A 27,957-nucleotide genomic window follows, 5' to 3' on the forward strand; every position below is an offset into this window, starting at 1 on the left:
CCCTGCTCTAGATCTTCACAATTTAACGTCACAAAGGGCTTTAGGTTAGACTGACCAATTTTGGTGTTGATCTGTATAAATCTCTAGGAGGAGTTCGTTCAACTACAACACCTGGAAATGGCAAAAATGACAAAAAATTTGCTGAGAAAATAAAAAAATAACCAACTTTCTGTTGGGTTTTGAATGTTGCTCCAAGAGACTTTTTTTACATGTGTTACATGTGTGTACCCATTTTCGTACATGTATGTGAAACTCTGTTGAAAGTGTATAGGTGGTGCTATCGAGCCATTTTGCCACATCCACTTCTGAAACCCATATCAGACGTAAATTTGCGCCACTTTTGGGGCGTGTGCAAAGTTTTGTGAGTTTTCGAGCATGTTTAGGCCCTATAAAATGTGATTCATTTAAAAACAGAATAAAAATGATAAGAAATGGACCAATTCCAATAGGGTCCTTGCACCACTGGTGCTCGGGCCCTAATTACATTTCCAAAGTAACTTGCACAACACTGAAAGCAACACACAACTTAATCACTTGCATTTTATGCACTTTATTCCATTATCATTCATAGTAATTGTTAAGTAGTTTTTGATTACTGTTTTTCTTTTGTTAATAAAATTATTTTAATACACTTGTGTATTACTTGTGTTGATAATACAGTAAAGAGGATCTCCAATTTAAAGTTATTTCACCATTCTTTCAGATAAATCCGTTCACCAACTCCCCAGTTTGCATTAATTGTAAATGACTGATCTTGTTGGGAGTGTTTTTATACTGCCAAGGTAAAGTCCTTGACTGATGCCCTCAACTAAGATAGGCAGGGTAAGTGGTCATCTGATGTACTCATAAACACATTAAAAGGGACTCATGATCCAAAAATCACAGTGTCATCGTTGATTTTCCTGAATAAATTTGGATGTTATGTATTAGAACATCCGAAGCACAATAGACTCTCAAGAGCTCACTGATGTCCTGACCCAGGTCTGGCAGGAGATCCTTCAGGACCTCATCCATTATCTCATCAGGATCAAGCACAGACGTTGTCACGAGTGCTCCCTCCCAGCATCTTCATTATCTACGGTTATATCAAAAAACCCCACAGGGCTGGACTCTTGTGAAAGCGCCTCAGCAGCGGACATCTGAGTGGCACCATTCTGTGACATGCGGCTCTGGCTGTCGGTGAACGGCCGTCTGAAGGACTCGGCCAGCTCTGGAGTCTTGAACTTGGCCGCCTCTGTGTGTGTGAAAAAAAACATACAGACGTGAAGACAGAAGGGAGAAGGGTGACGTGTGTGAGGTGAGGAGCGAGGCCTGTACCTGAGTAGTCGGTGGCGGTCCACACCAGCGCGTTAGCTGAGGTGTTCATGGGCTTGAGCTTGATGTTCTGGCTGACAGTGTGGTTGGTGCAGACTTTCAGCACCTGCTTGCGTCTCTCCTCGTCCTCCTCACCAGACTTTACCTCCACCTGCAGGAGCCACATCAACACACGTCACACCTCCAGAGACATGAAGAGCACAGCTAACAGCATCACGGCAAACGCTCACCTCAGGCAGAGAAGCAGTCGACTTAAAGTGGATCTCATCATTATGGGGCGTCTCATTATCACTGCCCTCCTCTTCTGCTTCATTGCGTGTTTTCTCTCCTTCGGTTTGTGTTGCTCCACTTCCAAAGACTGGGGCTCCTGCGCCTGGCCATTTAAAATTACCATCTGCAGAAAAAACATGTGATAAAAACATTATTAACGGCAATATTTATGCTGACAGAAGCACTATGCTAACACAGTAGCACTTTCATAATTCGAAGTGTTTAAATTTTTTTTTGTTTGGTGTAGTTCCCGTTTCACGCTGCCCTTTTTGCAAGTGAACCAGAAACTGTAAACAAAACCACACGTTTGCTACAGGTCATCCATTCATTGGTTCATCCATTCAACCGTACCAGAGTTCGTTTGGAGCCACCTTATCAGCTGGGTCTCGGTACGGTTGTTTGGTCCACACCCGAGTGCGATTGCTGTATTAACACCTGCCCAAAAGATCCGCACCAAGGGGGGAAATGAACTTCCGTTCGATTCAATTACACCAAACAAGACAGGTGTGAATACACCCTAATTCATATTAATGCTGCCAATTTACTCACACAAAACAAACGTTACGAACGGCTTGTTTACAGGATGTTTATAATGTTTGAAATGTTTGAGATCAGTCATAAGCTTAAGTCATAACGGGGCTAAGCGCTAACAAGACATCAGAAAACACAGCCTGTTAGAAAATACATGATTATGAAAACTGTTCATCATTCACTTTTCAGATCATGGAATTAAAGTTGTGATTTGACTTTCTTCTCTTAAAAATTATGATATGAGTAGGTCTTTAAAAACAAACAAAAAGACCTTATAATGTGATTTAGGAAAGTATTTTCAGAAGTCAAACAAAGATGAAATTAGATTAGAATACGAATAACACTGACCTGTGTGTTTTAGACAGCATTATCTGCATTTACAGCATCCAGTACAAGCTTTATTACCAGTACACAATTATTTGATTTACATCTCATACAACAACCAGTGCTTTCTGCATAAGCACAGAATAAATTAATTGCTGTTTTTGTGTCACTTTGTCCTTAAAGAATACCACTGAGTTGAAAACAACCCAAAATGTAATTTGTAACTTAGTGTAAATATTGGCCTAGCACTGATGAGAGCAGTGGTTCACACCAGCAAGCCCCAGAAAAACCTAAAAAGCCCTTCTTTCTTGTGCTCTGGTTCAGCTGACAGAATGACAACTCTTTAATGAAGACATGCTCATTATATAATAACATTTCCATGTTATTTTTTTTTCACTGAGAAAAAGCTTAACATATCACTTAGCCCTACAAGACAGCTCCGTAGAAGCCTGCTCGTGTCTGCTCGAAGCCTGCACCCGCTCACGTCTCTCCTCGTCTTCCTCACCAGACTTTACCTCCACCTGCAGGAGCCACATCAACACACGTCACACCTCCAGAGAAATGAAGAGCACAGCTAACAGCATCACGGCAAACGCTCACCTCAGGCAGAGAAGCAGTCGACTTAAAGTGGATCTCATCATTATGGGGCGTCTCATTATCACTGCCCTCCTCTCCTGCTTCATTGCATGTTTTCTCTCCTTCGGTTTGTGTTGCTCCACTTCCAAAGACTCTGGCTCCTGCACCTGACCATGTAAAATTATCATCTGCAGAAATAAATGTGATAAAAACATTATTAACGGCAACATTTATGCTGACAGAAGCACTATGCTAACACAGTAGCACTTTCATAATTCTAAGGGTGTATTCACACCAGGAAAGTCCGCTAGTTCACTAGCTTTGGTCCGGACCAAAAACAATGTTGATTTTTTTTGTTTGGTGTGGTTCCCGTTTCACGCTGCCCTTTTTGCAAGTGAACCAGAAACTGTAAACAAAACCACACGTTTGCTACAGGTCATCCATTCATTGGTTCATCCATTCAACCGTACCAGAGTTCGTTTGGAGCCACCTTATCAGCTGGGTCTCGGTACGGTTGTTTGGTCCACACCCGAGTGCGATTGCTGTATTAACACCTGCCCAAAAGATCCGCACCAAGGGGGGAAATGAACTTCCGTTCGATTCAATTACACCAAACAAGACAGGTGTGAATACACCCTAATTCATATTAATGCTGCCAATTTACTCACACAAAACAAACGTTACGAACGGCTTGTTTACAGGATGTTTATAATGTTTGAAATGTTTGAGATCAGTCATAAGCTTAAGTCATAACGGGGCTAAGCGCTAACAAGACATCAGAAAACACAGCCTGTTAGAAAATACATGATTATGAAAACTGTTCATCATTCACTTTTCAGATCATGGAATTAAAGTTGTGATTTGACTTTCTTCTCTTAAAAATTATGATATGAGTAGGTCTTTAAAAACAAACAAAAAGACCTTATAATGTGATTTAGGAAAGTATTTTCAGAAGTCAAACAAAGATGAAATTAAATTAGAATACGAATAACACTGACCTGTGTGTTTTAGACAGCATTATCTGCATTTACAGCATCCAGTACAAGCTTTATTACCAGTACACAATTATTTGATTTACATCTCATACAACAACCAGTGCTTTGTTATGAGGCGCCACGTAGGATTTAAATCAAACTTCGCTTATCAATACATACATAAAACACGTGCATATACACCTAGAAATTACTTGCATATACATGTATACTGTTGGATGTTCAAAATATATATATGAAATACACGTGCACACTAATATGAAATCCATACCAATACATCTTTTATTAGTAATAAATACAAACACACTTGTGAATAACTTGTATATACATATAAACTTAACGCATGGATACGCTAATAGACACTTGCTTATACGTATAAACTTGATCCATGCATATACACCTACAACAACACGCACATATACATATAAACTCGCTGCATGCAGACACACCTGTACATACTCGCATATACATATAAACTTGATTCATGCATATACACCTAAAAAAAAATGCGCACATACATATAAACTCGATGCGCGCATATACACCCATAAAACACTCACGCAAACATACAAAATACATTTCAGGTAAGACGCATGCTTGAGTTGTGTATATACATATATGCAAGTGATTTCATATGTGGATGTGCGTGAACTTTTCAGTGTAAACGGAAGGCATTTCAGTGTAAACGGAAGCAGCGGCACTTCCGGCGGAATCTCCAGATGCCGGGGCATTTTAAAACGCTTAACGTGACTTAATGCATTAAAACGATGTTTTAAAAAGACCTTTAATATAGCTTACGATGTACCAGGGGCGAATTTCCACTGGGCACTTTTGAAAATCCCGTTCAGCACCGCCGAGAGTTCGCGCGATCGTTCAAACAAAACCGAAAGTAAAACGCGCACGCGCCTTCAAAAGCCATTTTAATACCCCGCGTTTAGAGCGCGACTCCCCAATGCGTGCAAATTAGGCTACATAACATATCTAGGATGTTATTAGTATGTAGGCTATAATAGGTTGTGTAGTTGTCTATAGTTCTGTATCATGCTTGAACAATTTAGTCTCTATTTGAATTGTTTTAACTGTGTAATTTCTGTTCTACTTTCTGAGCATGAATTATCACATGCAGTAAAAGACAACAACACTCAAGCGCCATAAAAAGTTTTGCTACAAACTCAGCTGACTGGCTTAATTCTCTCCTGTATGATTTCATATTTCATAAGTCTCCTCAGACCTTAGAACTGTACATGAAATATGAGCTTCTTGAATGTTTGACCTCCTAACTAAAGCTCTTTTTCGCAAATTTAACATATAAATAAAGACAGTATATATATGACAGTGTATGCGAACAATAAGTGCAGCCAAATCAAAGTAGGCTACTCTCTCAATATTCAAAGTGCAAATAGAGACTAAATTTTTTCAAGCATGATACAGAACTATAGACAACTACACAACCTATTATAGCCTACATACTAATAACATCCTAGATATGTTATGTAGCCTAATTTGCACGCATTGGGGAGTCGCGCTCTAAACGCGGGGTATTAAAATGGCTTTTGAAGGCGCGTGCGCGTTTTACTTTCGGTTTTGTTTGAACGATCGCGCGAACTCTCGGCGGTGCTGAACGGGATTTTCAAAAGTGCCGAGTGGAAATTCGCCCCTGGTACATCGTATGCTACATTAAAGGTCTTTTTAAAACACTATTCTGGATATACATCTGGATATTCCGCCGGAAGTGCCGCTGCTTCCGTTTACACTGAGATGCCTTCCGTTTGCACTGAAAAGTTCACGCACATCCACATATGAAATCACTTGCATATATGTATATACACAACTCAAGCATGCGTCTTACCTGAAATGTATTGTGTATGTTTGCGTGAGTGTTTTATGGGTGTATATGCGCGCATCGAGTTTATATGTATGTGCGCGTGTTGTTGTAGGTGTATATGCATGGATCAAGTTTATATGTATAAGCGAGTGTCTATTCGCGTATGCATGCGTGAAGTTTATATGTATATACAAGTTAGCCCTACAAGACAGCTCAGTAGAAAGACCTGTGAATTGGACTGTTTAATATGAGAAATCAAATAAATGATCTTCGAGCTGCTTCTGTCTAATGAATCAGACTGGTGAAGTGGAAAACACTGGTGAACAGATAAACACAGACTCACCTTTTTTGCAAAATGTGCCTGAGCTCATTGCCAGATCTGCAAATGTAACCCCACCCACAGAAGAAAATCCAAAAGACAGACCTGCAGGAGGAAAACAAACACACGTCAGAGGCTAAACAGCATTCATGGCCAAGAATATCGGCACCCTTGCAATTCTGTCTGAAAATGCAACACTTCTCTCAGAAAATTGTTCCAGCTGCAATTGTTTTGGTATTTACGTGCTTATTGTTTTTGTTTGCACTGCAACAACACACACACACAAAAAAAAAAAAAAAAAAAAATAAAGAAGAAAAGTCAAACGTGATAAAATTTCCCACAGAACTCAAAAATGGAGTGGACAAAATTATTGGCACCTTGTCAAAATTGTAAGAAATAATTGCTTTTCAAGCATGTGATGCTCCTGTAATTTGTATTTAGACACACCTGTGGCAAGTAACAAGTGTGGGTAATATAGTAATCACACTTGCAATCAGTTAAATTGGAGAAAAGTTGATTCAACCTTTGCTTTGTGTGTCACACTGAACATGGAGAAAAGAAAGAAGTGTGAAGAGTTGTCTGTGGATTTGAGAGAACAAACTGTGGAAAAACATGGACAATCTTAAGTCCATCTCCAGAGATCTTAATGTTCCTGTGTCCACTGTCCCAATATCATCAAGAGGTTTACAGCCCACGGCACTGTAGCTAACCTGCCTCGACACAGACGGAGGAGCAAAATTAATGAAAAATAGAATAGTGGATAAAGAACCCTGATTAACTACCAAACACATTCAAGCTGATCTGCAGACATGAGGGACAACAGTGTCAGCTCGCACTATCCGTCACCATGTGAATGAAACGGGACGCTATGGCAGGAGACCCAGGAGGACACCACTGCATAAAAAAGCAAGACTGGAGCTTGCCAAGACTTATGTGACAAAACCACAATTCTTCTGGGAGAACGTACTGTGGACAGATGAGACAAAAGCAGAGCTTTTTGGTAAAGAACATCATGGCACTGTTTACAGAAAAAGAAATGAGGTCTTCAAAGAAAAGAACACAGTCCCTACAGTCAAACATGGAGGTTCAAAGATGTTTTGGGGTTGCTTTGCTGCTCTTGGCACCAGATGCCTTGACTGTGTGAATGGTATCATAAAATCTGATGATTACCAAAGAATTTTGGGGCACAGCATAGTGGCCAGTGCCAGAAAGCTGTGCCAGAGGTCATGGGTCTTCCAGCAGAACAATGACCCCAAACACACTTCAAAAAACACTCAGAAATGGTTACAAACAAAGCACTGGAGAGTTCTGAAATAGCCAGCAATATATGGCCGATAGTTTTGGCCATGACCGTATATGCACCTGAATGATGCTAAAAGGACTTACGAGCAACTAATCATTTCTATGCCCAACTCCGAATTATGTATACAACCCACACATTTGACTATCATGTCTTAATTAAATGCTTTAAATGTTTCTATTATTCAGTTTTTTTGTCAAATGTATTATATTCTTGTTATAAAAATCATATCCAAATTATACTCTGTGCGAGTAGGAAAATTCAGACCTGATAGCGAGACTGTGACTGATAGCGTGTTGTTTATGTATTGGGACATAGCAATATCCCGAGCTAAGTCCTCATCTAATTGGTCAAAACACCATTTGGGATGTGTCCAACAAGTAAGTATAAAAACTCAGGACACCATAAAACTTTGCTTTTTAGCCGTTGCTTTTATGCGTTAGCTCTTAGCCATCTCTCTTAGCCATGCTTTTTACCATCATTTTTGCTGCTGCTTTTTGTGTTCTCTGAGCACTCCCTGGCTTGCATGCCAGCCACTTATTTAAAAAAAACGAAAAACTGAGGATCGTTACACTTCGTTCTTTTTCTTTCGTTTTTCTTTTTCTTTCTGTTGAGTTTTGTGTTCTAAGTTAAGTTTTGCTGCTGAGCCATCTTAGACTTCTGTGCCCGCCTCAAAACTTCAACTAGCATACATGACTCCAGTCAACGTCCAAGACATCACATTGAACAACTATAGAACTCCAGCCAATCAACAACCTTGGGAAACCCCTTTTCTACAACAATGTAATCAAAAGAAATTCCTTAACACCAAGGCAATGCAAGTAAACCTCCAGATTCTAGCTAAACTGGTGCATTTGATATTTTAATATGTCCTCCTCTCAAGTTGTAGGAGAAAATAAGATAAGAGTTTTTCACCATACGCAGTACACAGACGATTAATTTGGAAGTGATTCGTAGTAGTGATGGGAAGTTAAGGATCATTTTACAAAACAAAACTATAATGCTGTAAGAAACAGAAAAGATTCATTGTTTACCTGGGTCTATGATTAGCTCACCTCACCTCTTATCTGACAAGTTTTCGAAAAACCCGAAGACTCAAAACAGGTGAATTAATTCCAGTACAGAACCTAATAGGATGTTGCGCATGTGCGCACTCCCTGAGACGACTCATTCTTCCCAAGTCACATTAAAGATTCATTAAAAATGAATCTTTCAAGAACAACTCATTACTAATTCGTAGCATCATGGACATGCATCCCAGAGCCTGTGCTACATGAGCTTTTGTGCTTACCCTTCTTCCTCAGCTGTGATCGTTTAGAGCCTTTGAAGCTGCATTTAAACTACATTTTGGAAGTTCAAAATTGGGGCACCAATAAAGTCCATTATATGAAGAAAAATCCTGAAATGTTTTCCTCAAAAACCATAATTTCTTTACAACTGAAGACAGAAACACATGAGCATCTTGGATGACAAGGGGGTGAGTAAATTATTTGTAAATTGTTGTTCTGGAAGTGGACTTCTCCTTTAATGCTCAATGGTAACACAACAACACGTTCAACACTGACCTGTGTAAAACATAACAGAGAACCCTTACAATCCAAGATAAGTGTCTTTATGCAGTAAGAACAAGAGGTCATTATACTATAGTGACCTACTATAGTGCTACTACAGTCAGATGAGCTTTGTTGCAAAACCATTTATTCCTGTTTATATGTCTGTACTAAATTGTCATCTTCACATTGCTCCTCTTAACAGCATGAAAATAATCTGCTTGTGCTTAAAATGTAGGGCTGTGTGATTCGAAGTGTGCCATTTGAAGTGTGCCATTATCATGCTTTGGTAAAAAGCCTCTGCAAACTTTCGTGGTTGCAGGTGCCATATTTTAGTCAGAGCTTTCCTCCTAAATCAATACATTTTCTGTACAGTGGTTTACTTAATCTTCCAAAGCTGGCAACCATTCGCTGAAAACATGACAAACATGCAAGTTGGACTGTAATCTCTTTTGAGATTTCTGCTCAAATACATGTCATACAGCCAGTGTGTTTTCTTTCACGAGGCTGCTTGTGCTGTTTACTGCTACTAAACCTGCCATCAAACCCTCTCAGTGATGAACTGTAATGAATCCAAACATGGATCTTGCAGCACAGAGAATGTGGAAGTACTTTGTGGTCAGTGTTGGGAAGTAACTAATTACATGTAACGGAATTACGTAACTTATTTACAAAATAAATGTAACTGTAATTAGTTACATTTACTGAGAAAAATGTGTAATTAAATTACAGTTACTTTTGAAAACTGCCAGTGATTACAAAGGGGGTTACATCTGAATTTTTTCACACACCCACCCCCACTTACAGATTTAATTGACTTCTTTCATGAATTGCATTGACTGCTCTAAAATGAGACACCAATGTTTCAGGAGTTTAGGACACACAATAGGACTCATGCTTATTCGATAACTGTTTTATTTCCTATTTGGGTTTATGCATAAACTTTATTTTTTAAGATTGTTTTTTTCCAAGGCATTGTTAGATGTTAGTGTTTCCTGTCATAACTATGCAAACATTTGATTTCAAACCTAGTATCATAGCTATTAAACTATTTCCTGTTATGATGTTATTTATGTTATGATCTTGTTATGACATATAACGAGTGACCCGAGTTCGATTCCCGTCTCGAGGTCCTTTGCCGATCCCGCTCCCCTCTCTCCTCCCATCTCTTTCCTATCATCTCTCTACTGTCCTATCATAATAAAAGGCATAAAAAGCCCCCCAAAAAAAGTAAAAAAAAAAAAAAAAAAAAGTCTGAATTTGTGGTGGCTGTGCTTTAAATTAAATGATTACACAGCTCAGACTCATTCGGGGCAACTTAAGTCAGTGCTATATTCTTGATAGTTTTTCTTGGAGGAAGCTTTGCGTTTGGTTAGTGTCACGGGTGGGAGCAAAGCGACAGACCCAGTGGGCGTGACGTCAGGCTTTTATTAAACAATAAACAGAAAGTGTCCAAAAAAGGGGGAAAAAAGTGTCCAAAATAAACGGGGGATCTGGTGTCCTCGACGTGAAGGGAATCTCATTCACATCAGGTGTGCCTCATCACACGCCGCCAGACCTGGATGTTTCAGCGCCCCTCCTCCTCCCACACGCCCACTCCCGTCGGGAGCCTGGTGAAGGGCGGCGATTACCGACGGGGTGAAGCTGACAATTAGGGGGGAGGCAGCCGACTCGTCACATTAGTTAATAAAATATTAAAGCTTAATTAAATATTATGTGCACAATTTCTTAATTCTGTCATTGTGGTATTGTGGACTCGCTCTATTGTTTCATACAAACGCAGCTGCTGCCATTTTTTTTTTGTACATTGTAATGGATTATAAGATAACTAACAAACTAGTACTATTACTTAATTATTTATGCGGTGAAATGTTGCGTAAGAAAACTGGTGTGACTGCACTGTGTCCCTAAAATGTCTAGTTTGAACTTGCCGTTTGCTAGCAACTGATTTCTTCATGGAAGCTTTGCGTTCAAATATTTCAACTCAGATCAGTGTTTCGTGTCTAATAATTTTTGCCATGAAACATCTTGTAACGTGAGGACGCTGAGGCGGTGTAGAATCCAATTGCAGAAGTTTATTATAAACAACAGCAAACATACACGATGAAACAGGCAAAGGGTCAATAACCAGAGAAGCAGTCCAAAACGTAAACGTAATCCAAACAGCAGAGAGTTTAAACAGGCAGTGGGTCAAATACCAAGCAGACAGTCCATGAAAGCAACCGTAACAATAGGGAAATCCAGGGAGCGATAGTCAAAGGGCAGAAAAGGGTCAAACCTTGAAAACAGTCCAAACGTGCAAACAATCCAACAGGGGTAATCCGTGAAATCAAGAGTCCATAAACAAAGCAAGGTCGCAACAGGTAATCCAACAGAGTAATAATAAACGCTTGGTAAGGCAGGTGAAACTGGCAATACTTCGCGACGTGTGAGCACATGGTGAGTCCTTATATACTGCCAAACAGGAAGTGACAGTAGAAGCAGCAGAGGGAGCATGCAGGCAGTACTGGGGTGAAGGCTCCCTCTGCTGGCTTGGCGTTACAGAATCCCCCTAGGAGCGACTCCTGGCGCTCAAACAACAGTCCAGGTGGGTGGGGGAACAGAGGCAAAACAGGGGGTGGGATGGAGGGCCAGGTCCATGTAGAGCAGGTGGGCCTAGATCGTGGAGCAGGGACAGACAGTGAAGCACTGGAGGACCTGGACCATGGAGTAGTGGCAGACAGTGAAGCACAGGAGGACCTGGGCCATGGAGCAGTGGCAGACAGTGAAGCACTGGAGGACCTGGACCATGGAGCAGTGGCAGACAGTGAAGCACTGGAGGACCTGGGCCGTGGGGCTGTGGCAGACAGTAGAACCCTGGAGGTCCTGGGCCGTGGTGCCGTGGCAGACAGTGAAGCACTGGAGGACCTGGGCCGTGGGGCTGTGGCAGACAGTAGAACCCTGGAGGTCCTGGGCCGCGGTGCTGTGGCAGACAGTAGAAACCTGGAGGACCTGGGCCGTGGAGCGACAGCAGACCGTGAAATACTGACGTGCCTGGGCCGCAGAGCAATGACAGACAGTGGAACACTGGAGGTCCTGGGCCGTGAAGCAGTAGCAGACCATGAAGTACTGGAAGGCCAGGGCCGTGGCACAATGGCAGAGTAGGGAACCATGGTGGGGCAGGCAGAGCAGACAGAACAGGAGGCCATAGCGAGGCAGGCAGAGCAGGCAGAGCAGGGAGCCGTGGTGAGGCAGGCAGAGCAGACAGAACAGGGGGCCATAGCGAGGCAGGTAGAGCAGGCAGAGCAGGAAGCCATGGCGAGGCAGGCAGAGCAGGCGTAGCAGGGAGCCATTGCAGGGCAGGCAGAGCGGTGTGCAAATGAATGATTTCTTTGGCCTTCTTGATAGCGACATGGCGGGCAGAGAGTTCATGATAGGACGCCGCCCCCATAGGAGGATCTACAGCTTGCGCTGACACCTCTGGGGGCATGGGCGCAGATGCTTGGGCAGGTGTGGCAGGGCAATTATAAATGGCCTTCATGGCCGTGACTGGACAGGCAGAGAGTCCGTGGGGAAACGCCGCCCCTTGAGGAGATTCTGCAGCCGGAGCTGCCACTTCTGGGGGCATAGGCGCAGAGTCCTTAACAGAGGAGGCCTCTGACGTAGACTCGTGGACAGACGAGGCCTCTGGCGCAGACTTGTGGACAGGTGAGGCCTCTAGAGCAGACTCGTGGATAGACGAAGCTTCTGAAGTGGTCTCGTAGACAGACGAAGCTTCTGGAGCGGTTTCGTAGACAGGCGAGGCCTCCGGGGCAGACTCGTGGACCGGTGAGGCCTCGGGAGCAGACTTTTGGACAGAAGAGGCCTCTGGAGCACAGTATGCTGCCCACATACTGAGGATGGCTACGGCCATTACAGGCAGCACAGCAGCTAGTGGGGTGTCTGTTGACCTTGTGGGTGCTGATGTTATGGGCTTGTGGCTTGTGAATGTGGGCTCTGCGTGGCTTGGGAGCGTGGGTTCTGCGTGGCTTGGGAGCGTGGGCTCTGCGTGGCTTGGGAGCGTGGGCTCTGCGTGGCTTGGGTTAGAAATGTTATAGGGGACCAGATGAGGATTTGGTAGGATAATAGCTTTTTGCCTTGAGTTAGGGAGGCCTGCCGTGGCCGGACTTGACTCAGGGAGGCCTGCCGTGGCCGGACTTGACTCAGGGAGGCCTGCCGTGGCCGGACTTGACTTGGGAAGAACAGCGGTGACTTGACCTGGCTCGTGCAGTCCAGCTGTGACTTGACTTGGCTTGTGAAGGTCAACTGTGACTTGACTTAGCTCAGGGACAATAGCAGCAACTTGACTTGGCTCATGAAGAACAACCGTGGCGTGGCTTAGCTCAGGGAAGACAGCAGCAATTTGACTTGGCTTGTGAAGATCTGCTGTAACCTGGCTTGACTCAGGAACAACATGGCTTGACTCAGGAACAACATGGCTTGGCTCAGGAACAACATGGCTTCGTGGGGAACAGCTGTGACTTGGCTTGACTCGTGGGGAACACTGTGACTTGGCTTGACTCGTGGGGAACAGCTGTGACTTGGCTTGACTCGTGGGGAACAGCTGTGACTTGGCTTGGCTTGGGGAACAGCTGTGACTTGGCTTGACTGGGGAACAGCTGTGACTTGGCTTGACTCGTGGGGAACAGCTGTGACTTGGCTTGACTCGTGGGGAACAGCTGTGACTTGGCTTGACTCGTGGGGAACAGCTGTGACTTGGCTTGACTCGTGGGGAACAGCTGTGACTTGGCTTGACTCGTGGGGAACAGCTGACTTGACTTGACTTGGCTTGACTCGTGGGGAACAGCTGTGACTTGGCTTGACTCGTAGGGGAACAGCTGTATCTTGGCTTGACTCGTAGGGAACAGAGAACAGCTTGTAGAGAACAGCTGTATCTTGGCTTGACTCATGGGGAACAACGGCGGCTGTGACTTGGCTTGATTCATGGGGAACAACAGCTGTAACTTGGCTTGATTCATGGAGAACAGTAGCTTTGGCTTGACTTGACTCTGTTGCTTGACTTGACTCTGTTGCTTGACTTGACTCTGTTGCTTGACTTGACTCTGTTGCTTGACTTGACCCTGGAGCTGCAACTGTAGCTTGATTTGGTTCTGTAGCTTGGCTTGGTTCTGTAGCTTGACTTGGCACAGGAACAGTAGCTGCCATTTTAGCTGCCCATACAGCCAATAGGGGTGAGTCCAGTACATGGGCCATCATGAGGCATGGCTTGGAAACAGCGATTATTTTGTGGAGTGGCTCTGGAATGGTGGCCATCTTGTGAACAGGTTTGGGGATGGCGGCCTTTTTGTGGACTGGCTCTGGGATGGCGGCCATTTTGTGGACTGGCTCTGGAATGGCAGCCATCTTGTGAACAGGTTTGGGGATGGCGGCCATCTTGCGTGCAGACTCTGGTGTGGCGGCGGCCATCTTGCGTGCAGACTCTGGCGTGGCGGCGGCAATCTTGCGTGCAGACTCTGGCGTGGCGGCGGCCATCTTGCGTGCAGACTCTGGCGTGGCGGCGGCCATCTTGCGTGCAGACTCTGGCGTGGCGGCGGCCATCTTGCGTGCAGACTCTGGCGTGGCGGCGGCCATCTTGCGTGCAGACTCTGGCGTGGCGTGAGCAGGCCCTGGAGCGGCAGGCATGGCGTGAGCAAGCCCTGGAGCGGCAGGCATGGCGTGAGCAGGCCCTGAGAGCAGGCATGGCATGGCATGAGCAGGCTTTGGCTTTGGGTGGATGTGGCTTGAACAGGCTTTGGCTTGGCAGGCATGACGTGCACAGGCTGTGGTGTGGTGGTTACTGCGGGATTGCGGGGTCCCTCGTCCACAATCCCAACAGTGTATGGTGATCCGCTTAGGAACAGAGCATGATCGATATATTCCTCCAGTGACCAACAAATTTTTCCCCCTGGCAGACGTGAACTAATGGGCTCGTTCAAACCAAAACGAAAAAAGTCCTTAAGTGCCACATCATTAAAATCTACTTGATAACACAGTCCACAAAAATCCTCGACATACTCCTCTATGGACCGGTCGCCTTGACGAAGGCAGATGAGACGGGATACTGCTGGGTTCATGATTCTGGTTGTGTGTGCGCTGTAACTTCTGCTGGCTTCAGGGGAGGCGAAGTATTCTGTAACGTGAGGACGCTGAGGCGGTGTAGAATCCAATTGCAGAAGTTTATTATAAACAACAGCAAACATACACGATGAAACAGGCAAAGGGTCAATAACCAGAGAAGCAGTCCAAAACGTAAACGTAATCCAAACAGCAGAGAGTTTAAACAGGCAGTGGGTCAAATACCAAGCAGACAGTCCATGAAAGCAACCGTAACAATAGGGAAATCCAGGGAGCGATAGTCAAAGGGCAGAAAAGGGTCAAACCTTGAAAACAGTCCAAACGTGCAAACAATCCAACAGGGGTAATCCGTGAAATCAAGAGTCCATAAACAAAGCAAGGTCGCAACAGGTAATCCAACAGAGTAATAATAAACGCTTGGTAAGGCAGGTGAAACTGGCAATACTTCGCGACGTGTGAGCACATGGTGAGTCCTTATATACTGCCAAACAGGAAGTGACAGTAGAAGCAGCAGAGGGAGCATGCAGGCAGTACTGGGGTGAAGGCTCCCTCTGCTGGCTTGGCGTTACACATCTAAATAATCTATCAAGCAGCTGTGTAATAAGTGGGATAATGTTGTTGATAATGTAGCCAGTTGTTATCGCAAAATAAAGATGTGTGTTTTCCCTTACTTATTATAATCTTAATTCAAGTGTTTTGAAAGGATTTTGAAGGTCTGACAGTAATCAGTGTTGAGTGCTACTGTAAGGTTCACTCTGCCTGGTTTAAATGTTTCAAGATGATTAACAGTTGAAAATATTAGAAATTTAGAAAAGTAATCAAAAAGTAATCAAATTTAATAAGTTACATTACATTAATAAAGTAATTGAAAAGTTACACTACTTATTACATTTTAAATCAAGTAACTTGTAATCTGTAACCTATTACATTTCCAAAGTAACCTTCCCAACACTGTTTGTGGTAAGCAACCACAAAGTAAATATTTCATGTTTTGTAATTACTGAAGTTCACATAAGACTGTTTTGAGGGACGCTTCTTAAGGTTTAACTCTTGCTCACCCGTGGCTGTGCTGGAGTCACTTCCACTGCTTCTCTCGGTGGAGAGGTCGATGGGAAGGCTGCCGCCAGCAACCTGCGTGTTTGTCTGATGCTCTTCTGCTCTGCCGTCACTCATGTCAACAGCTGCTTCATCATGGGAAGGCTTGGGCTTCACCTGTGTATCCAGAGCAAGACATGAAGAACTGGTGCTGTGCTGCAGACCAAACTCACAGCGCTGTGAAGAACAGAAACACACGTCACCTGTGCCTCCTGCGGTTTTTGGAACTCAGTGTTGAAGTCGTCCGGTTCCTCAGCCTCCACTTTTGAGTCACTACTGGCTCTCTGCTCCTTGTTTGCAGTCGGCCGTTTCTTCCTCTCCAGAGTGACCTCTGAGTCTGCAAACACAAGCATCCCCATCTATACATGCTGCTCATCACAACACACATCTCTGATGAAATGCTGAACATGACAGAAGAGCACGTGTGCAGTGATGAGAAATGAAACTGGACATCTCTGACCAAACATCACAGAGCTCGTTAGTGCTGCATGACAGGATAATCTTATGTTAATATGTGATATACTGTATTCCTCTGTTACTGGCTCTGATCTGATTGTGGGCAGTGTTCTGCTCTGATGGAGAGGATACTGAACAATAAACAAACAAAAACTAAATTAACTATTGCAACAACTGTTAAATGGATATTTCATCCCAACATGAAAACTGCCATCATCTACTCACTTTAATGCGGTTCTACAGAATTTCATTGGTCAACACACGTTTCACATCCAACATTAAATCAGTAACTTTACAGACATACACATGCAAACACTCATGCTCTCTATCAAACAGTGTGATGAAGCATCTGCAGCTTTCATTCATCACTTACACTTATCAGACCTGTATGGAGTGAATATTCTGCCAATATTCATCAAACTAATCCAGTGTTTTGCAAATAAACACAATCTGCTTTGCAAAGAAAAAACGCAACTTTCAAACAAATGCAAAGTGGTTCGCAAATACAAAACTCTGTCTGAGAGAAAATGCAGAGGTATGGACAAATATATGTATTGTTTGTTACAACTGTGAGACTCAGTTGCCTTTTAATGGGAAAACTTGCCTTGATTTTCTCACATATGTGTGCAGGCAGATTTTCTCATAAATACAACTGGGCAACATCCTTTTCCAAAAAACAGCAAATGGCACTGTCGGTCCATTTACACTAGTCTCCTGAGACCCCAAACACCCATTTACCTTTTTAGGGAATACAGCAGACCACCTTGAGTGGGGAACAGGTGAGTTTCTGTCTTACTATATCTATAATTAACCATTTAGATGTTTTCACAAACATACCTTGGAGTAACTGCTCACTAACAGTTACAAAAGACACTATACCAGTCTGTCACAGTCAATTCTAGTTGCATTTTTCATCAGTTAATTTCTTAAATTATCCTTTGACTATGTTCTGTCCCACCATCTAATGGCAAAATTTACTTGCCGATCCCTGCTCTAGAAGCTGACACTTGTGTTTTTCCAGCACGTACCGTAACTGGGCTACAACAAGCCAATTGTCCAGATTATTCAGGATGCGTATTCCACTCTGTTACACTTTGTAAAGGTTCTTGGAGCTAACGCCAAACTGAACTAGAGAACTGATAAGCTCTGGCTTCGAACGCAAATCTCAGAAAGTGCAGAGTTAATGCTGACCGCAGATATAGTCCTAATTGTTGGTGATTTTAATATCCATGTTGCTAATGAAAAAAAATGTATTGGGATCAGCATTTACGGACATTCCCAACTCTACTGGGGTTAGAAAAAGTGTCAGGGCTGAAAATTCAACTCCTTGTTACAAATATGGTAGAACCATCACTTCTACCACAAAAGGGTGCTTTGCATATAGTCTTCCTCACTTGTCTCAATTCCTCAGAAAATAGCCCAGAAAACCTTGATGTTGTAACAGAAACTCTCTCTTTTCTAGCAAGAAGTTTAAAGAAAACAGTCCAACATTATAACATAATGAGGACACTCACGCTTAAAGATAACAGCCCAAGGAGTGGAAATCAAAATTAAAGGTATTTAATATTGCATTGAGGGAAGTACTTACAGAAAAGCTCTAAACACTGTTAGATCTGCTTAATTTTCATCTCTTTTAGAAGAAAATAAACACAACCCCAGGCATTTATTCAATACCATGTTTCTAGCATTTGTAAAACCACATTTTTCCATCCTAAAAATATGTCTAAATTACAACCTATGCTCTCAATGTCAAATGCAGAAATCCATTAACGGATTATTAGGTTGCATTAATTAAACACCCAATGTACTCACTACACCGTAAGAAGTATGGCATCTGCGCTAATATTAGTCTGTTTCATTCAAGGTCACCGTAGCCACCCAGATCCAGTTTGTACCCAGATCAGATGGTGGATCAGCATCTAGAGACGACTTCTGCAGCCCTAAATGTCAGCGGAGACCACGTCAACTACATGAGTCCCAGAGACAGATCCCCTGCGAAGACTCCGTCAACTAGATGGCCATCAGGACAAGACCAGATGGCCCAATCTGCCCAATCTGACCTGTGTGGCAGCCTAGGATTAAACCAGCTATGCTGGTCAAGCCTCAACCAAGCCTGGTCTCTCTTAAGGATTTTTTTCTCTCCATTTCTGTCACCGATGAAGTTTTGGTCACCTTTGTCTTGCTTAGTTGGAAACCTTTGACTGATTGCACAGACACTATTGGAAGACACTTTGCTGCAAAACCATTTATTGCTGTTTATGAGTCTGTAATTAACGTCAGTGACTAAACTGTCATCTTCACATTGCTCCTCTTGACAGCATGAAAATCATCTGCTCGTGATTAAAATATAGGGCTGCGTGATTAATTTCTGCTTCTCTCATTAATTAACAAATATAGTCACAACATTTGACCGCTGACTATTTATCCTGAAAACATTTTTTTATTATTATTAGAAATTGCCATTATCATGCTTTGGTAAGAAGCCTCTTCAAGCTTTCATGGTTGCAGGTGCCAGATTTCAAGAGTTTAAATCAGAGCTTTTCTCTTAAATCAATACATTTTCTTTACAGTGGCATCATTCAGATACATGCTTGTCACGTGAGTATTAAAAATAAAGATTCTTAAATCTGAGATCTGTGCACATTTATGAAAAAAACAAGCTTAGTGAAGGAAAAAAACATGCTTAGAATAACTGATTCTGAGCTTGGCTTTTTCCCACATATGGCACTTGTTTGCGCTACAGACAATCACGGTAAGCTTTATTGCACAGAATATGTGCTGTGAGACACGTGCACACTGCTTGACAGTGTGTGTCCACCCACTGTTATTTCAGTCTTTTACTTAGATATGCTTTCATTTATACCATTTGGAATGCTTTTATAATATGAAATTTATGTCAGTTATGTTTTCAGAACAGACAAAACATCTGACATGTCGAAATAGCTCTGTGCATTAGTGTGAATGCAGCTTATTAAAGCTGGCACTATCTATGATCTCATCAGTAATAATAACACAGCAATAATGCTGAGAAAAAAAAAGAAAAACCCATAATTATGATTGTCTGTAAACTTTCAGATACTTAAAGCATTCTCAGACTATGAAAGTACTTTTTGTTTATCACTTGTAATTGTCTTTTACCCTGTTTATTACTTTATATTTACTTGTATTTTTTAAGCTATAATACTTGGTTTAATTCTTAACAATTGTTTTGATTTATTAATTTGTAATTATTTTGAAAAGTATCTTATATAATTTTATAAAAATGCACAAAATAAATTTGATGTTGTGATGCATTGTGATATCGAATCAAATCGCTGACATTATAATCACATCAAACTGAATGGTGAGCCAGAGCCAATTCACAACCCTATCATACAGCCAGTGTGTTTTCTTTCACGAGGCTGCTTGTGCTGTTTACTGCTACTAAACCTGCCATCAAACCCTCTCAGTGATGAACTGTAATGAATCCAAACATGGATTTCATAGCACAGATAATGCGTAAGTGCATTTATTCAGCAACCACAACGTAAATATTTCACATGATTTGTAATTACTGGAGTTAACATGAGGAATCAGTCTGCTTTGAGGGAAGCTTCTTAAAGAGGTCACTGGATGCTAACTTCACTTTTACATGTTGTTTGAACATTAACGTGTGTTGGCAGTCTATGTACAAATCTACCCTATAATCATAAAAATCCATGCAATAATAATATCCCCATTTTAAAATCAAGCCATTCTCAGATGCCTGTCATTGTGCCGTCACACCCACAGAGGCCGCTCCCACAATAGTTGATTGACATGAGCGACTTACCTCAGATCAGCTGTAACAGTCCAACCTCTTTTGTTTCAGTGCCGGAGCAGGGATGTAAGTTAGACAAGAATATCTCTGATTGAGCGATTGAGGTGTTGTGTTACTGGATGTAATAATGAACGTAGTGGTCGTCATTTACTCCCGACATCTGAGCCGCTGAAGATGCAGTGAATTACATTTGTTTGTGAAGGGAATGCACCTCCCGATCTACATATATCCATCTATGTTCGTGCAAATCATTCATGATCCAGCTTCACTTACAGCAGAAGTGAGTACAAGGGTTTTTGTGAATCTTTGCGATCGCCTTTCCTAATAAAGTGCTAGTTAGCAAGTTTAGCGGCTAAATGCGGCTAAAGTAAACAGGCTCGTCACTCCACAGAGAGAAGAGTGGGGCGGGGCAAGCAGAGCTCATTTGCATTTAAAGCAACCTCAACCAGAATGAGATTTTTGCAGAGCTGATTTTGGCAAGGTAAAAAGGGGTTTGTTTTACACAACCATTAAGAATTATATAAGTATATTATAGACTTTTCATTAAGACCCTAAAGAATCATATCAACTTGTGGAAAAGGGGCATCCAATGACCCCTTTAAGGTTTAACTCACGCTCACCCGTGGATGTGCTGGAGTCACTCTCACTGCTTCTCTCGGTGAAGAGGTCGATGCGACGGCTGCCGTCAGCTACCAGCATGTCTGTCTGATGCTCTTCTGCTCCGACGTTGCTTGTGTCAACAGCTGCTGCATCATGGGAAGGCTTGGGCTTCACCTGTGTATCCAGAGCAAGACATGAAGAACTGGTGCTGTGCTGCAGAACGAACTCACAGCGCTGTGAAGAACAAAAACACACGTCACCTGTGCCTGCTGCAGTTTAGGGAACTCAGTGTTGAATTTGTCCAGTTTTTCTGCATCTGCTTTTGAGTCACTGCTGGCTCTCTGCTCCTTGTTTGCAGTCGGCTGCTTTTCCCTCTCCAGAGTGACCTCTGAGTCTGCAAACACAAGCATCCCCATCTATACATGCTGCTCATCACAACACACAGCTCTGATGAAACACCGAACATGACAGAAGAGCACATGTGCAGTGATGAGAGATGAAACTGGACATCTCTGACCAAACGTCACAGAGCTCATTAGTGCTGCATGACAGGATAATCTGATGTTAATATGTGATATACTGTATTCCTCTGTTACTGGCTCTGATCTGATTGTGGGCAGTGTTCTGCTCTGACAGAGAGGAAACAAAGCAATAAACAAACAGAAACTCGAATAACTAATGCAACAGCAACCGCTAAATAGATAGTTCATCCCGACATGAAAACTGCCACATCTACTCACTCTCATGTAGTTTTACAGCTGTACGACTAACAAAATGCAACACTTTCAAAGTCACTGGGGTGTAAACCACATTAGTCACATTGACTCGCCATGTAAAATTATATGTTTTTAAATAACATGAAATGCCACTATCATTATTTATGTTAATGCCACTATCATTATTTATTGCGTTGCAATTATTTATTTTTTCTCAGTTTCTGATAAGAACGAGGCAGGAGAGTCTCAAGAGTCTCTACATATATATAGCACATATAAAATGAGCTTCACCAGAAGTTTACAAGCTGGCTTATCATAATGCAGAAGTTCTAAAGAACACTCCTTGCATGTGGTCAATTAGATTTTAATATCAATGCTGATAATAAAAAAGATGCATTGGGATTAGCATTCACAGACATTCTCAACTCTACTGGCGTTAGATAATAGAGAAATTCAACTCCTTGTTACAAATATGGCAGAACCATCTGTAGTGGACAGCACATTCCAGGGCCCAGTTTATGGCAAGGGGGCCCCTCCCTGACCACCATAGTGGACAGAGGTTTGCTACATTTTGATTGGATCTTGGTGAACTAACATAAGCAAACTGTCCAACACCATCAGATAAAGATACCAGGACAACAGCCAGACATCTCTTAGAGTGCAAGAAGACCACCTTTGGTACAAAGCCTAGGAAGGACAGAACTTCCTATTGGTCAAAATGTAGTTTGTGCCCTTCACCCACCTTGAGACTGATTCCTAATGGTTTGGCCTGTGACCAACCATAAAAATTCCTCAAGACCTCCAGATGCAGAAGCAGTGGGTGAAACTAAGACAGATCATGGAGATCCATCCAAATCCATTCATAACTGTTTTCAAACCTTAAATCTGATGCACACTACAACACACACATCTTATACTTATTCAGAGAAATAAGTATTCCTTGGGACAGCAACGTGTAGTGCAACATCTTACACAAACTCAGCTGTTAATGGACAAATGAATGCATGCATGACAATTCAATCTTTTCCCATCATGTTTGGACTTAATGTGTTCGTATCATTGCCAAATGCATTCTGGTTATGGTTTGAGAAGTAAGAATTGCACCGGTATAACTTTAGTGACACTTTTCTAGCTTTGTGTTTGGACTATGCAAATAAATTCCACAGGAGGAAAGAAGGGTGGGCCACCCCGTGTCCCCCTACTCTGATGGAAGCAGCCAATCACAGCACAGAACTGGAGAAGCGCCAAATTGCAATCTCCTCCTCATCGGAAGGAATAAAGGTACCCTTCCAAAAGACACTCCAAGTTCTGAGTCTCAGTCTGTCAAGGAAAGAGACTGCAACAGAGCAAGACAGTTCTAAGTCTGAGTCCTGTGAAGAAAAAGACACCAACAGAACAAACCCCCGATCTGAGTCTGCGGCCTGTCGAGGAAACACACGTTCTGATTCTGCCGCCTGTAAAGGGAAAGACTGTAACAGATCAACCTCCGTTCTGAGTCTCCCATCCGGTGAGACAATAGCAGAAACACCAAAGTTCTGAGTCTCCCGTTCAGACAGACAACAGATACCAAGTCCAAGTCTCCAGCTTTTAAGGCAGCAACAGATACGACCACGTTCTGAGCCTCCAGCCTGAGAGGAAAGAGATAATCTACGTTCAGAGTCTTCGTCCAGCGAGACAACAACAGATGCAGCGTCCTAAGTCTCCATCCTAGAGAGACAAAGCGGATTGACCAAGTTCTGAGTCTAAGTTCTGGCTAGACCCAGAGAGACAGAAGACACAGACATCTGCAACAAGGTTAAGCTCCGGCGAGCAAACCTTCACTTCAGGTACTTTTGCTTGCGTGTTCCAAGCTAAGGACCTTCAGCACCTACTCCAGGGCCACATCTGCGTGTTCCAGATCTTAGGACCCTTGGTGCTCCAGGAGATCAGCACCCTACAGCGCTTCATCTTCAAGGCTGTCGAAACGGATTCCTGCTCCTCTCCCCACTGTACTGCCACCAGCGCAACCAGTGGAAGAAGTCGCCGCCACCGGACTGCTCATCAACCACAGAGAACGTAAATATCACTTCCAAACCTCTTCCAGAGACCTTGGCATTGTTGTATATTATCAGTATATGATTTTCTAATTTACATTAGATATTATATAGCTGACGGCAGTTGTTAACAAATCTTACATGTATTTGTTTGATGCATAATAAGGTTCTTCACATTATTTGTTTCAGAGTAGCAACAGTTTATCTTTCTAGATAACGTAGCTCTGACATAGCAACACCCAACATAATCCACTTGCATTTTATGCATCTTATGCACTTTATTCCTTTCTCATTCATGGTATTCATTTAGTAGTTGTTGATTACTCTTGTCTACCTTTTGTTAATAAAATTTATTTTATTACAACTTGTGTCTTCCTTGTGTTGATAATACAGAAGAGGTTCTTCAAGTTAGAGATCCAAGAATCATAACGTCAGCTGTGACATGAGTACCCATCACTACCCTATTTCACCTCCCTAGGTTGGCGAAAGTTAAATTCACTACCTTAATTGGCGTCCCTAGGTTGGCGAAAGCAAAATTTATTACACATCACTTTTACCACAAAAGAGTGTGTTGCAAATAATGTTCCTGACTTGTCTCAATTCACAACTTGATGTTGTAATAGAAACTATAAACACTCTCTTTTTCTAGCAGTTTAGATACAGTTTCTCCTTACGCCTAAAGAAGATTAAGGAAAACAGTTCAACACTGTGGTATAATGAGCACACTTGTGCTTAAAGAGCGGAGTGCGGCTGGTAGAAAACAAAACTAGAGGTATTTCATATTGCATGGAGGGAAAGTAATTCTACTTACAGAAAAGCTCTAAACACTGCTAGATCTGCTTACTTTTCATCTCTATTCAATACATGATATTATTCAATACCATGTTTCTAGCATTTGTAAAACTGCATTTTTCATCTTAAAAATATATCTGAATTATGACACATGCTCTCAACGTAAAATGCGGAAATGTTAATTCAGGCATTCATGACCTCAAGATTAGATTATTGTAATGCTTTATTGGGTGGATGCTTTGCCCGCTTAATAAACAAACTCCATCTGGTACAAAATGCAGCAGCTAGAGTTCTTCCTGGAACCAGGAAGTATGATATTAGCCCAGTTCTGTCAACTCTGCACTGGCTCCATATTAAACATTGCATACATTTTAAAATCTTGCTAATTACTTATAAAGCCCTGAATGGTTACTTGAGCGAGCCCAAATGAAATGTACTTGCATCTCCAAATACTTTTATGACAACGAAATAATATAAACACATTGACAAAACACCTGATACTGTATGTCGAAATAGCTCTGTGCATTGGTGTGAATGCAGCTTATTAAAGCTGCCACTATGATCTCATCAGTAACAATCAATATATATGTATATTCACTTTCATTCTGAACAAATGTTTTGATTATTTTAAAAGTAGCCTGCTTATATAATTTAATAAAAATGCACAAAATAAATTTTATATAATCATGATGCACTGTTATTTGAATCGAATTGTAATCGAATTGTGAAAACAGTGCCAATTCAGACCCCTATCAAACAGTCAGTGTGTTTTCTTTCACGAGGCTGTTTATTGCTACTAAACCTGCCATCAAACCTTCTCAGTGATGAACTGTAATGAATCCAAACATGGATTCATGGATTCATGGAAGTGCATTTATTCAGTAAATATTTCACATGATTTGTAATTCCTGGAGTTAACATAAGGAATAACACTGCTTTGAGGGACGCTTCTTAAGGTTTAACTCACGCTCACCCGTGGATGTGCTGGAGTCACTCTCACTGCTTCTCTCGGTGAAGAGGTCGATGCGACGGCTGCCGTCAGCTACCAGCATGTCTGTCTGACGCTCTTCTGCTTCGTCGTCGCTTGTGTCAACAGCTGCTGTATCATGGGAAGGCTTGGGCTTCACCTGTGTATCCAGGGCATGACATGAAGAACTGGTGCTGTCGTACAGACCGAACTCACAGCGCTGTGAAGAACAGAAACACACATCACCTGTGCCTCCTGCAGCTCAGTGTTGATGTCGTCCAGTTTCTCGGCCTCTGCTTTTGAGTCACTGCTGGCTCTCTGCTCCTCGCTGGCAGTTGGCCACTGCGCCCTCTCCAGAGTGACTGCAAACATAAGCATCTCCGTCTATACATGTTGCTCATCACAACACACAGCTCTGAGTCACTTCGTCAGTGACCGGCGAATTGGGAGTCCCTACCAAAGCCCCACTGGTGATGCCTCCCTCCAGTGCCCTGCGCAAGTCTCCTAAACCCCTTATTAGAATATGGCAGGGCACATGCCAGGAAGGCATCACTCAGCAAAACTTGGATAACAATGGGAAAGCGTGCCCTTTCCACTGGAAACGTAACGCTCTGCAAAAGCCACATCCTCCAGAGGGAGGTTCTAACTGTGTGTTCACACCAGACGCGCTATTTGCGCGTAGTTGGACGCTTAAACATTTTGAGTTTACTTGCTTCATTCGCGCATGAAATTCACTTCGCAACAGACGCAAATTCGCGACATGGGAGGGGCTTCTGCCAGGCGACTCCAGTCTCGTTGCGAAACTACTAGAACAAGCTCCTGATTGGTTATCGCGGTGTGAATATTCACCAAAGTTCTGATTTTTCAACTTTTTCAACTTTCAACTTTCTGAACGCGTTACGCACGTCAAACGCCCGAAACACTCAATTTGAGCAAATCACGCTACAGGACGTCTATTCACGTCTTTGCATTGACTTAACATGTAAATCACTCGCCCTAAACGCTTCATTCGCGTCTGGTGTGAATTTAGACATGTGCAATTTAGACATGTAGACTAACCCTGTAGGGCTGCAGTCTGCAGGTATTATGGCCAATCACAAAAACTGAGATTGCGGAGCTAATATCCCGCTACATTTTTTATGATATATTGTGCTATGTTTATGAGCAGAACTGTAATTGCTTTCATATGCTACTGAATGGATAAAACCATGAAAAGGAAAAAACCTAAGCAAGTTGAAAGTGGAATGGCATTACACATTGACCTTGCTTGACCTCACGTATTGCGTAATGATGCACGCATGATGTACCGACCCAGTGTTTACAAAGCGAATGTAGATAGAAAGTCAAAAGCACTTATCAAAAAAAGGTAAAACAACAACGTCAGATTATTTTGAAGGTGGAGGAGACAATGAGATGGAGTATTTCGCTCTACCCTACCTTTATGAACCAAAGTACACAGACAAAGAGCTAATCACAAGTAACTATGACTACAAAATACGTGAAGCTAGTGCAAGATGACTATTTGTGATTAAAAGAATATATATATATATTTTTTTTTTTCTAGAAAATTCCCAGACCTTTTTCTAAATAAGACCCTTATTCGTCGGCTGGGATTGTGTAGAGATCTTTGAAGCTGCAGTGAAACTGCAATTTAAACCTTCAACTGTTTGGGTCCTATTAAAGTCCACTATATGGAGAGAAATCCTGAAATGTTTTCCTCAAAAACCTTAATTTTTTTTCGACTAAAGAAAGAAAGACATGAACATCTTGGATGACATCTTGCAGTAAATTATTAGGAAATTTTCATTCTGGAAGTGAACTAATCCTTTAAGAAACACTGTGGTTAAGACAGTAAAGAGTAACCACATAAAAACTGAACTTTGTATAGGTGTCATAATAGTTGGTCTGTTGGTACAAATAACTGTATTTGTTAGGGAAAACATCAGCAGAACAGTCGCAGCCAACTACAATACTGGAAAACTGCTGCTACGTCTACAATATATAGCAGAGCCAAAAATGCTTGTAATTATATAGCTGAGATATAAATGCTTGGAAGGGCAAATTCCTGTAATAACACCTGCTGGTGTCAAATTTAAAGATGGGAAATCACTTTACAAGACACTCACTGCTAAGTACCTGAAGGACTCTGAATCTACTGGGGCACCTTATTATAAATTCTACTGAAGCTTCAAACAAACAGCTAAGGGTGCCATAGTAAATGGTGACCTGAAATACCTTTAAACTGGGTGGCTGACGTGCAGGTCTAAAAGGCCATAGGATTATTTTTGAAAAGCATAAAATCAAAACTTAAAACAATCTAAAAAATAATACATTTTGTGTGTCAAAGCTTTTGACATTTTGTTAAAGGAGTCAAGAACTGAGTGGATTAAAATCAGTCTATATAC

At 42.2% G+C, this 27,957-nt stretch overlaps 1 protein-coding gene across 6 annotated transcripts in view; it reads right to left on the bottom strand.

Annotated features, from left to right (window-relative positions):
• Positions 1-539: 539 nt before the first annotated feature.
• LOC127171171 (E3 SUMO-protein ligase RanBP2) overlaps positions 540-27,957 on the bottom strand; it is a 62,734-nt gene continuing 35,316 nt past the window's right edge. The window contains exons 21-32 of one of the 6 annotated variants that reach the window (XM_051119648.1): positions 25,799-25,914; positions 25,559-25,712; positions 21,305-21,438; positions 21,065-21,218; positions 16,393-16,526; positions 16,153-16,306; positions 6,176-6,256; positions 3,040-3,203; positions 2,870-2,960; positions 1,545-1,708; positions 1,318-1,465; positions 540-1,234 (exon numbers count right to left, since the gene is read on the bottom strand). In XM_051119648.1, the coding sequence (XP_050975605.1) occupies positions 1,044-1,234; positions 1,318-1,465; positions 1,545-1,708; positions 2,870-2,960; positions 3,040-3,203; positions 6,176-6,256; positions 16,153-16,306; positions 16,393-16,526; positions 21,065-21,218; positions 21,305-21,438; positions 25,559-25,712; positions 25,799-25,914 (1,685 nt within the window). In that variant the 3' untranslated portion in view covers positions 540-1,043. Of the gene's footprint in view, positions 1,235-1,317; positions 1,466-1,544; positions 1,709-2,869; positions 2,961-3,039; positions 3,204-6,175; positions 6,257-16,152; positions 16,307-16,392; positions 16,527-21,064; positions 21,219-21,304; positions 21,439-25,552; positions 25,713-25,798; positions 25,915-27,957 lie in introns of all 6 variants that reach the window. The other 5 variants (XM_051119647.1, XM_051119651.1, XM_051119649.1 and 2 more) reach the window with 5 other exon arrangements.

The sequence above is a fragment of the Labeo rohita genome, chromosome 9, assembly GCF_022985175.1.
Source record: "Labeo rohita strain BAU-BD-2019 chromosome 9, IGBB_LRoh.1.0, whole genome shotgun sequence".
In the NCBI taxonomy this organism is placed as follows: Eukaryota; Metazoa; Chordata; class Actinopteri; order Cypriniformes; family Cyprinidae; genus Labeo; species Labeo rohita.